Source organism: Cheilinus undulatus, linkage group 13 (assembly GCF_018320785.1).
Source record: "Cheilinus undulatus linkage group 13, ASM1832078v1, whole genome shotgun sequence".
In the NCBI taxonomy this organism is placed as follows: Eukaryota; Metazoa; Chordata; class Actinopteri; order Labriformes; family Labridae; genus Cheilinus; species Cheilinus undulatus.
In genome coordinates this window covers 14,106,216-14,118,938 of record NC_054877.1, presented here as the reverse complement: position 1 = coordinate 14,118,938, position 12,723 = coordinate 14,106,216, and the positions used below count along the sequence as shown (strand labels likewise).

Below are 12,723 nucleotides of genomic sequence, written 5' to 3'. Positions count from 1 at the left end.
GACAAATCACCAACAAAATTTCCAAAATATTTAGCCACGCCACTCAAAATTACCAAAAGATGACCTTAGATAGAAGAAAACATGATATGATGAATGCTTGTCCCTGTATTCATCTGATTTATTTGACTTTTCCATAAAATAACATGCATTCTTCTGTTGTTTCGAAAGGTCTTGAAGAATTACCACATTATCATAAGAAAACCAGCTTTGTTATCCAAATACAATGAAATAAATAATAAAAACAACCAACATTTACTCATTATCACAGGTTAATGGAGTGAAATTAAATATATGTATATAGTGCCCATAGGGTTTTCATAGATCATAGACTCTTTGGCTCAATTTTAGTTTGCAAGCATTTATGAACCATGATCAGAAGCAGCTCCACGACCCAATTCTAGGCCCCAACACACCAATTGAGAACCTCTGGAACAGTACGTTATTTTCTGGGTAGCATATCTCATAGATCCCAGACACAGGAATAGATCTAGGTTCAGTAGCTTGATGCTAACAAACTGTCATTAGCATTGCTAGTTGTGGGGTTAATGAAGATATCCTTGATCACATGGAAGTAAAACAGAGAATTTATCTATTCTCTCTCATTCAGCTTTCACACCTACACCATCCTAGAGCAGGTTTCACTTCCTCGTTTTTCATGATTTTGAAGCTTTATTTTATAAACTTAGAAATGTTTTCCATGACTGAAATTTGGCCTGGTGGTTCACAACACAGCCACCTGTCCTACAACAAACCTAAAATAAAGATTTTTTACCACTTTATAGGGACATCAAGAGATGCTATGTTGGTTTCTTAGCATCTACACAGTCTGGAAGGCTCAAGTCATGAGTCAAGAGTGGTGGTCTCTGGGTTGAATGAATTTCAATTTAAATGGGCTATGACACCTGTCACACATTCAAAATTACTTCAGTGAATGAAATATTGCATAAAAAAGGGAAGTGTAGGCTCTGCTATCCCATTCATACCAGGCTCTTTGAGAGGGGCCGTTTTCCCAAAGCTTTCTAAGAAGGAAATTTTACTCCTCATGTCAAAATTCAGAGACAATTCTTAGAAGAACTATGTTATTTTTAAAGAAATTCCCCATACTGTTAAGACTATATCCTTATTTAGATGAAAGATATTCACAAGTATCTTAGCCCCTAAGAGAGCTCCTAAAGTGAAAACTGTTAGGAGGAAGACTTTAAAAGGGATTAAGAGTTTCTACAACAGCAGAAGAAAAATAGGAAACTGTTCTTCAAACATTGCGTGTCAAAAGTCCAGTCAGCAGTGTATCAGCACAAGTTTGGCTGCCTATAACGGGGGGCAAAGCAGAAGCTTTCTGGGGCCCAGCTAAATGGGGGGCCAATGAGGGTCATAATCTATTTTAAAGGTAATCTGACAGAATAAGTATATTTGGTAATGTTTACAATATGGATGGGCACAATGACTAAACCATTTGGAAAGTAATGTCAGGCTTCATAGCTAAGCCATGCACAAATGTGGATGCCAAAGAATAAAGAGTATGGAACTGAAATGACTTTCAGGGAAAAATTGGTTAAAGTGGCAAACCTGGGTTAAGACAGACAAAAAACAGTTAAAAAAAAACTGGCAAAAATGGTGAAAAGCAGTTAAAAAGTGGCAAAAATTGGTTGAAGGTGTCAAAAATGGACAAAAAGTGGCAAAACTGGGTGGCTGAAGTGGTGAGAAGGGGTTAAAAAGAAGCAAAAAATGGGTTTAAACTGGCAAAAATGGGTGACAAGTGGCAAAAATTGGTTAAAAGAGGCAAATATGGGTCAATTATGGCAAAAAATTGTGATGAAAAGGGGTTAAAAAGTGGCACAGATAAGTAATTTGAACATCAGAACTAAATAGAGGTGAACACGCTTTTCAGCTCCAAAATGAGGGAACTGTTAGCAAAGATGCTAACACCAATGCTACTCCAATACACTAATGTTTTAGTTTTACACTTAACATTTGTAAGCTAAATCTGGGGTGTTTTCCCTGTCATTTGGTTTTCCATCTTCTCTCAGGCCAAAAATAAAAAACGTAACATAAATTGATTAATTATATGGAAAAAATCTGCAAGTCAGATCATAACTGAGGTTTGCAGAGCTCTCTCCAAGCGTGACAGATCAGTCTCAAAGTGAAAGTATAAATGTGCGCTTATTTAACATACCTGCTGCTTGATTGATGAATCAGACTCTCAGAGGAATAAAGAGCCGATCACAACCCTTGCCCTCTGCCAATTGATCTCTCTCTCATGTCCCCAGCAGCAGCAGCAGCAGGCACAGCGGCCAGTACGGCCACCTGATTAAAGGACGGCTGTATATTTGATCACACATGTAACTGCATACCTAATAAGCGCTCTGACTGATGTTGTGTTTTGTGCACGAGCCCCCGCAGTCACCTCTGGCAGTCTACCTAAAGTGCATATTTTGGCGAGTGCGGGATGTTCTCGTGCCTTTAAAGACTTTGATGAATGCATGAGAGCATTAATGGGGTTCATCAATCATAGAGGTGTTGTAATCTTATAGCTGGCAACAAGGCTGTCATCAAAACTGCAGAGGAGCACTTCAGGGAACGCTCCAGAGGAGAGCATCTCGAAAAGGCAGCCTATCATTAATGTGATGTTATAAACTTAGGTTACATGTTCAATATTAGCATATACCTAAAGAGATGAGCATAGACATAGTGGGAACAGCAGGATAAAATATATAGGGTAAAATGTGATCTTTGCTACACTTGACATAACCATTTATTCTTTAATAGGACTTGACGCATCCTTTTTCGCACTCATTATGGTATCCTTATAATGACATTCCACACTCCCAATTACAATGTAAAAGGCTCACACCTCAAAGAATGAGGGGAACCAGAGGAACTATGCACAAAAACATTGATTTATTGATCTGTATTACTCACAGAAACAACTAGATGATAAAGTCAGACAGGCTGTGTGCATTTGTTTGGTGTGGAAGTATTTGTCAAATCAGACCAGATTTTCGGGCTGCACACCAGCAAAGGGGTTAGCAAAAGCGAGACGTTTACTGGTTCAAATCCTGCATGGTTTGCATGTTCTCCCTGTGCATGCATTGGTTCTCTCTGAGTACTCCGGCTTCCTCTCACAGAGCAGAACCATGCTTTTAAGGTGAAGTGATGACTCTAAATTGGCTGTAGGTGTGAGTTTAAGCATGTCTGGTTGTTTGTGTCTATACATCAGCCCTGTGATTGACTGGTGACTAGTTAAGGGTGCACCCTGCCTCTTCCCCAATGAGGGATAGGCTCTATGACCCTTCATGGGATAAGGGGTGTAGGAAACAGATGGATGACCTTGATTTGCTGCAACTAAAGTAGTAAAGATTCTCCTTTAAGTTTATAAAAAATAAGTATAAGATGCTTTTTTGTACCATCTTATCTTCCTGTTTGAAGTGAAACTGACTTTAATTTTAAAGAGGAAAATGAGACCTGGTTAAGAGTTATGACAGCGGCATTAATACAAAAGACAAACTTGTCAGATGTTATGGAGACTATAAAAGGTAACAGTAAGGAGTTTAAGTGTTAAATGTTTAGTAACTCCTGTAGAGGCATTAGCAAATAAACCAAAACCATTAGTTTGATTGTTGGCGGATGCTTCTTTCTGAGATGTCTGTCAATTTTTGAGCCTTTCATTAGTGAGCATCTCCACTTAAAAGGCACTGAGGCTCTTTCAGCCCGTCTTTATATTTCTTCTTTGACAACATGGACAACAGCGTCACTTTGTGTCTCTTAGAGTCGCTCTAATTGCTTACTGTCTCTGGCTCAGTCGAGCCAGAGGGCACGTACGGATGTCACTGAGGGTCGCATAAAGGCAACAGACGGGTGGGACAGAGGCAGGTCCAGCATTTGTAGCAAAAAGAGCACCAATTCTATTCTGATTAGGAAAATGAATGAGTCATGTTTTAGGCATTTTACGTTTTCAATCAGCAACCCAATAGAATTGGCTAGGGTTGTTAAGTTTAAGTAAGGCTGATTTACACCAAGATAGACTATGAGTCATGTTTTATTTGGAGGAAAAGGGGAAAATGTAAGTAAAAATAGACACTGAGAACCCCTATATATCTGGAAATGAATGATCTTTGTTTCATAAGCAGGTCTTCAACTCTGACAATGAGGAACATCCCTTGATATTACAATATCTAATGATGCACAGCTGTATCATCTATTTGTAAAGATAAGTGACTCTCTAACCAAATCCTAGAGGTTGGCATCCTGATAAATTTAGCATGAAATCTATAATAAGACCTTTATTGTCACTTGTTTCCTTCTAGAAATTGCTACAGAGGTGAATATAACATGTAATAGATAAAATAATGAGCATGCAGTGTGCCACAGATTGAAACAAGAGGAAAAAAGTGAAAGTATCATGACTTTTAACAAAGATCCTGGCAACTGGTATGAACAATAAAAAAATCTCAGGTGTTCAGGTCTTATTTATTCCTATGTTTCATAAGCGTGTCGTTCTCTATCTATTAGTATTTGCAGCTGTCATGGCACATTTCCCAAAGGGGATCATTAATCCCTTGTTCTATCTTATCGGTATATTTTGCTGTTATCTTGGCAGCTTTGGAGAGGAGTCACAACATTCACAGCTAACTCCTTCCCTTCTTTTTAAAATCTCAACAGTAAACCTACAACGCATTTTGACACTTTAGAAAAGCGTGTGTGATATGCTGCTGGTGTCAAAAATACATGAGTTTGTGAAGGTGCTTCCTAGTATTTAAATTGGCAGAGATAAACTTGTCAATCAAGGTGAGCAGGTTTCCAGACTTACTTTCCTATTAGCTGTAATTCTAAAAAATACAAAACAAGTACAATTTAACCACAAAATCCCCAATTGTCTGCTGGAAATCTCACTATTGTAGACATCATCTTTGCATGCATGTTTGAATAAATCCATGTTGGCATGTTGGAATTGAAAACACAAAACTGATGTTTTGATTGTTTCACTGACAACCTCGCCTCCCCTGCTTAGCTCGGCCAATGTGTGCGCTCAGCTTTTATGCCACCACTCCTCTAAGTCACCGGGGCTTTCCATTCAAGACAGCTGTGATCTAATATGAGTGACACACGGAGTCGTATTATCTCCAGGTGTATTCTGAGATGTTCTTTGATGTGAGGCAGCCTCCATTCTGTCCTCTGATCACAGCCATCTCAAGACAGATTAGTCGGCATCCATCACAAAGACCTTACAGAGGGAGCCTGTGAGCTTCAGCGGGGAAGGCAGAGCTGCAGAATAAGCTTCTTTACCATTCAGAGGTGTGATTTGAAATCATCTCTTATATTAAGAGCGACTAAAGCAGCGCTGCTGCTATTGTTTCATGATGTTGGAGACAGCTAAATAGAAAGGAGGCTGTTCTGTGATCACGTCGGTGCTGCCAGCTTAAGACACAACTCCAACATCACCAGGGAATCAATGGGATGGACGTGCAATAACCCCCCCTCCCCCAAAAACAAACCATGCTTGGAAAGAAAAAGAAAGGAGTTGGATTTATAAAACAGTGGAGTAGGGGTAGATGAAAACCTGAAATGATCACATGCACATGGAGCCAAATTAGTTGCATCAAAATGTTCGCTCATGCTTGAATTTGTCAATGTGACAGCAGCAGATATAGTCGATTTGACATAAAGTTATCGACTGTTTTAGCTGGATAAATAAGTGCATGAAATGCAAAATATTTGGCCTTGCTTATTGAGGTTCTGGGCACATGTACAGCAAAGATGCACTGTGATAGGCACATCAAAAAAGCTAACTTTGACAAGTCAACAGAGATGAAATCATTGGAGGCAAATAAAAAATTCACACTTAGTAAAAATGCAGCAGCTCCTGCATTGATTTTTTCCCTTTCGCTAGATGAGCTTGGCAGCCGTACAATCATTAAGGCATTTTAGTTCATCATTTCATAAACAAACTCCTTAAAAGTCGAGCAGGAATTATGTCTGCATTAGCATCTTAGCGTCAGGTTTAATTCATGGGGGTGCGTGCTTTCATCAGAAGCCGTGCCAATGTGACATACAGCGTGATGTGGAGATGCATCGGAGTGGCGTCCTCCGCTCCTCCTGCAGAGATTACAGTTGGGTCTCTGTAATAGCTCCGGGCGGGAGGAGGATGACATGGCTGTTTGCATGCATGGGAAACAGCGTGTGGGTGAAAAGCATGGCACTAACATTACACAAAGTGGTTACTTACAGGTAGTAAGTGTAGGAGTGATAGGTTCTTCTGCCGATTGGGGTGGTGGTAGGATTTAAGCAGTGGAGGAGGGGGAGGGGATGGAATGAAAAGGAAAGAAAAAGTAAAAATATATTAATGTTTGAAAAAAGAGTCGAAATGAACAAAATCAGATATGGTGGCATACGTGGAGGTAAACTAGTGATCATGAGGGCACAGGTGATCGCTTGGAGTCATGTCATGCTTTGCAAAAGGGGGCGGGGCCTTAGTACAGTTACAGAAACTCTCTAATTAGACTTAAACTGAGCTGGTATAAGATGTGATGGCAGCCCCTCCTTTTATGAACACATCATTTTATACACCTATAAAAAAAGATCATATCTGACCTCCAAGGTGGAAACTTAATGAGACGTCTGGATGTCTAAACACAACTCCTCATTCCCTGCTGGTAACCGCAAATTACACAAATTCAACCAATGAAGTCGTCTCCATCTCTGCTTTGATTAAGGCTAATTGAAAACAATTCCAATACCGTGTGCTGATTTTCTCACCCACCTACTGATTGTGAGCTACGCCGACATGGACGAGGAAAATCAAGGATTTTATATTACAGTCGAAAATAAAATGGAACATTGATATTAGATTGGCACACACCTATGTCTTCCCACTCATCTGCTCCATTTACCGCACTGACCTTTACTTTAGAATTCAAAACAAGATGTCTAACATTAAAAGAGAAAGTACAGCTAATACTCAGTCTAACTTTCGGCCTGAACATCAAGATATTAAAAGAAACCAGCTTCCACTTGAGAAATCTCAGAAACTGACAGTGTTTTATTTGAAGTCTCGCTGTGGACAAAAGAGGGGGACAATATTTGCAGAGCTTTGGCTCTCACTGATAGCTGGGATATATACAGAGGACTTCTTTCCAGTATGGGGTCCAGGGCTAATGTAAACTTAGCCTTCAGCTACCCAACCATCCTCCTTCCTTTTGAGCCTTTCATCATTTTTTCTTTCTTATCTGCTCCCCGCTTCTCCCCGTTTCCAGCGGCCTCCTATTCCCATTCCAATGTCGTTGAAGCGCTGCACATTTATTTGAGGGTGCCGTGAATGGATTAATTTTTCATGGCACACTGTATCTCATGGCTGTAAACAGCCCTAATGGGGCGTATCAACATAATCAAATTAATTATTTATTATGATGCTGACAATGCTACCATTTTAGGGAAAAAATAACATAGAAATGATAAAAACAGAATATCCGTGAGGACTCTGCAAGACAGAACCCAAGCTCCAAAAAAGTTGGGACACTGTAAAATCTAAAAACAGAATGCAATGATTTTCAAATCTCATAAAACCATATCTTAATCACAATAGATCATAAACAACACATCAGATGTTGAAACTGAGAGACTTAACCAAAACAGCTTATACTGAATTCGATGGCACCACCACGCAAAAAAAGTAGGGATAAGGTAACAAAAGGCCGGAAAAGTAAGTGGTACTATTATAAACCAGCTGGAGGAGCATTTTGCAAAAAATTAAGTTTACTGGCATCAGGTCAGTAACATGACTGGGTATAAAAGAGAGGCATATATTATATTTTATTTTATTATATTTTAGAGAGGCAGAGTCTCTCAGAAGTAAAGATGGGCAAAGGTTCATGAATCTACAAGAGTTGTGTCAAAAATTGTGGAGCAATTTCAGAAAAATCAATTGGAGAAGAAGGTTGCACTTCAAATCAATCGTCAAAAGATTCAATAAAGTCAGTACAACTCAAATTTCAAGTTATGGAGGACAAAACACTAACATTTCACTAGTTTATTTGGCACATCATTAAAAAAATCACTTACACATTTCAAAAGGGCCTACGAAAGAGCAATTTTCAAAAACGCTTCGAAAAATGTTCAACTAATGAGTTTTTTGACAATTGTTTTTTTTTTTGTGATGTGAGCTAAATTAACTAGGAATTGTTAATGTTTTGTCTACCATAACTTGGATTTTGAGAATTTCAGATAAATGTTCCTCTATGTAAAATTGAGGAATATCCCACAATCTACAGTACATAATATCATCAAAAGATTCAGAGAAATCTCGGACAAGGCCAAAGGTCAGTACTGGATGCTTGTGACGTTCAGGCCCTCAGGTGGCACTGCATTAAAAACAGGGGTGATTCTCTTGTGTAAACTCTGTATGGGCTCAGGAACATTTCCAGAAATCACTGACTGTCAGCACAGTCTGCTGTTTCATCTACAAATACAAAGTTATATCATACAAAAAAGAAGCCATATATGTGAACAGGAACTAGAAACACTGCTGTCTTCTCTGGGTCAAAGCTCATTTAAAATGGACTGAGGAAGAATGGAAAACTGTTCTGTGACCACTGACACTGTGTCCTGTGGACTAAAGAGGAGAGGGACAATCCAGCTTGTTATCAGCGCACAGTTTGAAGCCTATTTATTAAAGTGCCTATGGCGTGGGCAGCTTAAACATCTAGAAAGTTACTATCATTGCTGAAAGTACATATAGAACATAAAGTCTCATCCAGACAACGTTTCTTTCAGGGAAGGCCTTGACTATTTCAGCGAGACAATGCTAAACCACAAACAGCATCCATTACAACAGCATGATGGCCTGCTTGCAGTACAAACCTTTTAACAACAGATGACATTTAGTGCATCTTAACATGAAAAATCAGGCACACCCAGGAATGTTATGCAGCTAAAGTCTTACATCACACAAGAATGGGACAACATTCCTCTCCTGAAACTCCTCACTCCCCAGACATTTAAAGATGAGAGAGAAGAGAGGATGCTGCACAATGGTAAACATAGCCCTTCTTTGCTGCCTACAGATTCAGAATGAGCAAATATTTTGCATGAAATGGTAAAATGTCTCAGTTTCAACATCTGATGTGTTTATGAGATTTGCATTTTGTTTCTATTCACATTTTACACAACGTCCCAACTTTTTTTGGAATTGGGTTTGTACTTCAACCTCTTCCAGGAATCCAAAGTGTTATTTCAACAAGTAAGAGAAAAGCTAACCTTTTCTTCATGAGGAGTACAACTCCTAAGAAGATGATGACAAAGAGGAGGATGCCTGCGATGACCCCGGCGATTTTCACCGTATGGTCCGTTTGCTTCTCCGGCTCCACAGCGTCAGGTTTGTGTGTTGCTGCGCCTGAAAAACATAAAAATGAGTAAAGATCAAACAATTAGAGCGTGATTAATAAGACCAAATCTAACGACCACTTTATGTTCTTCTACAGGAGTCAAACAGGAAAGTGCACATCCATACTTCCACTATTTCCTCTCATTGATTTGGCCGTGTGCGGCCTGATGAATCAATCTGCTGATATTCTGTGGCATTTTCTGCACCATAAATATCAATACGCATTTAATAGCCCAGACTAATGTTTGTTTTGAAAGTATGTAGCTCCCTATTGTCCTGAAGACTCCACCTTTAGCTCCGTCCTCGTTGGACGCCTGAGCTCCGTGGATCAAGCTGCACCAAGGGAGATAAGTGTGCCTCATCTTTTACCCTTGGTTAATCATGTTTGGGGCAAATGGTTGTAGAAGAGCTGTAGAAAAATGGAGGATGCAGGGCGGGAAAGATAATACCCGAGAAGATAAAAAAGCCTGAAATAACCAAAACATTAAATATCAGCTCAGGAGGAGATAGCCAAACGACGAGAGACACAAAGGGAGGGGAAGTGGGGGGAAGAAAGCCCCTTGTTTTAACAGCATGTGCTCCCTGTGGAAGTGATAAGGAGCACTCGGAGGAAAGCAACGTCGCTGGAATGACAACTGTCCACCTGAACAACACCATTATTCCTTGTCACTGGGGGTAAATTTAGAATGATAAATTGTTATGTCAGACAAATCTGTTAGAGCGTGTTTCCTTCTCTCCTCAGCGTTGCCATTTTCCCTCCCTATCAAAAAGGTAAATATCTCCCCTGACTGGCTCTGACATATTGTTCTTTCAACAGCCAGGCCTTATTTACATGCAAGTTTGTAAGGCAGAGCTGTGGAGGATTTCCAGACTGGTGACATATTAACAATCCTGTCTGGACCGATGGAGCTGATTTAGTCCCAATATACTGTTACGGGCTAATCTAACAGAAAAGCTGTCACTGACAAATCCCTGTTTGAGCTGTGAATGCTGCCATGAGTCGATATTCTTCAGTAGAACTTGAGTTTCCTGAGCAGAATTTTAATAGTTAAATTCAACACTTGTGAAACTTCAGCATTTTTTTGTGTGTTTACAGTTGTCACAGCAGCGGAGAACAACTCTTAATCTCACAGAGATAATGAGAAATATTCATGAAGAGGGGATTAACTCCTGCCAAAAATCTCCATTACTGACACATCAAATAACTATTGCACCTGAAACGGGGCTTTCATGTCCAGTAATGCTGAGAAGATGAAGGTAGAAGACAATGACTGCGAGTCTTTGATTTGATCACACTGATTTTATGCAAACAGCACGACAATAAACAAAACCACACTCATGCAGCTTGTTTGAGAGAATCCACAGGGTGGATGAAACCAAGTGTGGTCAGAGATTTTGCAAAGATGTCTGACCTGTTAGTTGGTTGTCGCCGGCCGCTGGGGCGATGCGGAGGTACGGGGTTGTGAGCTGAGTCACGAGTATGGCGGCTGAGTAGAGTCAGTGGGTCCACGGTGCATGCAGTAAAGAGAGACGGGGATAGAAAGAGAAACAGAGAGACCACACTGAAGCAGAAAACAGCCAAACCAACAGTTTCCATCACCATGCAGCACTGAGGCAGAGACAGACTTCCATTCCAGTATTAGAAATCATTACGCAACTTGCTTCTCCAGGTTAGCAACAGCAATCATTTCACCAGTTAATATCCTTGTGAGCTTAATGTAGACCATTTCAACATGCCCCTTCAGCTGATAAATTGCTCGTATGATGGTTCTACTTGGAGTATGTGCTATTTAACTTCAGCTGAATGAGCCGTGGAGAAGGAAATATCAGGGAAGGCATTAGAAATCCATATTGGAGCTGCATGCAAACTCCACAATATACAAGATTGTCGGGGCATGTGACAGGACCGCCTACAGCCCAGAACCGAGTGTGACTAGGGCTCTCTCCGGCCTTATCAATTCTGCTCCCAGATCAATGGTGCTTAGACTCCATCACCTTTAATGTGTGGAGCAGGACGTACGGGCAGCATAGCTAAGTACCTGCAGACATCGGTGGGCACACAGGCAGACTCTGAATCGTGGAAAAAAAGAATGTTCTCAGTCAATTTATTGATTGGGAACGTGTGCGAAAAGACATTTTTGTCTTTTAAGAGACTTGGAAAGGTTTAAATGTTTAAGCTCATTTGAGGAGTTTTAGCTGGTTATAAATCAGACTGAAATTTACACAGAAGGCTCTCTATAAGCTTCAAAAGATCATCAGGGCGAAGAGTGATGGTTGCTTCACTATTATCAAGCGGAAACAACTGGTGTGGGGTAAATGTCAGATGAAGATTAACAACATCCTGCAGAAACACCCCCCCTTTTCCCATTTTCATGGCAAAAATGACCAGTTGGAGATAGTGATTGTTAAAAGGGTAGTAAAAGATAAAAATGATACACTTGACACCAACACTGATGCACCTTAAAGGTTCCTCAGAGGAGCTAAAAGCTAAAGGTTAGGGTAAGGGGGAGGGGGATAAAATCAAAAATAACACACCACAAACTAAGGAAAACCCCAACAAGGTTTAGTACGACATTGCCTGCCCCACGGTCGATGTCGCCCCATTGTAGACAGGTGAGCCCAAAACGCCCCACTATAGAGGTCTGCAGCCGATGCCCCTCAGAAATTACCTAGGAATTATCAAGCAACTTCTAGAGAAAATGATCATCCTATTTCTAAGAGATTACTCCTTAAACTACACCTAATTACAGAGAATTGCCACAATATTATGAGGAATTACTTGATAATTAATACATTAATACTAGGTAAAAACTTACTTAATACTTTATATTCCCAAGTTATTACTTGGTAAAATTCCAAGTTAATACTCGCCAATAACCACCTAATTCCTGAGAAATTACTAGATAATTACTAGGTAATTACTGGGTAATTAAGGCCCACTGAAATAAAGTGTTACTCATATGTTATATTAATTGATCGCATGGATTTGTTTCATACTCATCTGTGCAATACTCAATAGCCTGTCTTTGGGAACCTTTCAAGAAAACTTGAAAAACTCCCTTTGGCCAGGGCTGAGTCAGGCTTGAAGGGAGTCAAAGATGTCCTGTCAGACATGGCAGCATAACTATGTTTTACATTTGAGTTTTGAGATTCTTTGTCCCAAAGTTTTTTTTAGTTGTCAACTTCAGAATAACTCCCTTTAATGCGGACTCACTGCACAAATTATGAGATGTGCTGCCCAGGTCTGCTGGCCACATTTCTTGAATTAAGTAGTCTTTTTAAGACTTTTTAAGACGCGCTACCATATCACTGTACGTGAGCACGCAATGATACAGCACTAAGGTGGG

At 40.0% G+C, this 12,723-nt stretch overlaps 1 protein-coding gene across 13 annotated transcripts in view; it reads right to left on the bottom strand.

Annotated features, from left to right (window-relative positions):
* LOC121520598 (receptor-type tyrosine-protein phosphatase mu-like) overlaps positions 1–12,723 on the bottom strand; it is a 284,435-nt gene that overhangs the window by 74,634 nt on the left and 197,078 nt on the right. For 9 of the 13 annotated variants that reach the window (XM_041804124.1, XM_041804128.1, XM_041804125.1 and 6 more), the window contains exons 14-16: positions 10,789–10,863; positions 9,250–9,385; positions 6,224–6,253 (exon numbers count right to left, since the gene is read on the bottom strand). In XM_041804124.1, the coding sequence (XP_041660058.1) occupies positions 6,224–6,253; positions 9,250–9,385; positions 10,789–10,863 (241 nt within the window). The remainder of the gene's footprint in view (positions 1–6,223; positions 6,254–9,249; positions 9,386–10,788; positions 10,864–12,723) is intronic. The other 4 variants (XM_041804130.1, XM_041804136.1, XM_041804135.1 and 1 more) reach the window with 1 other exon arrangement.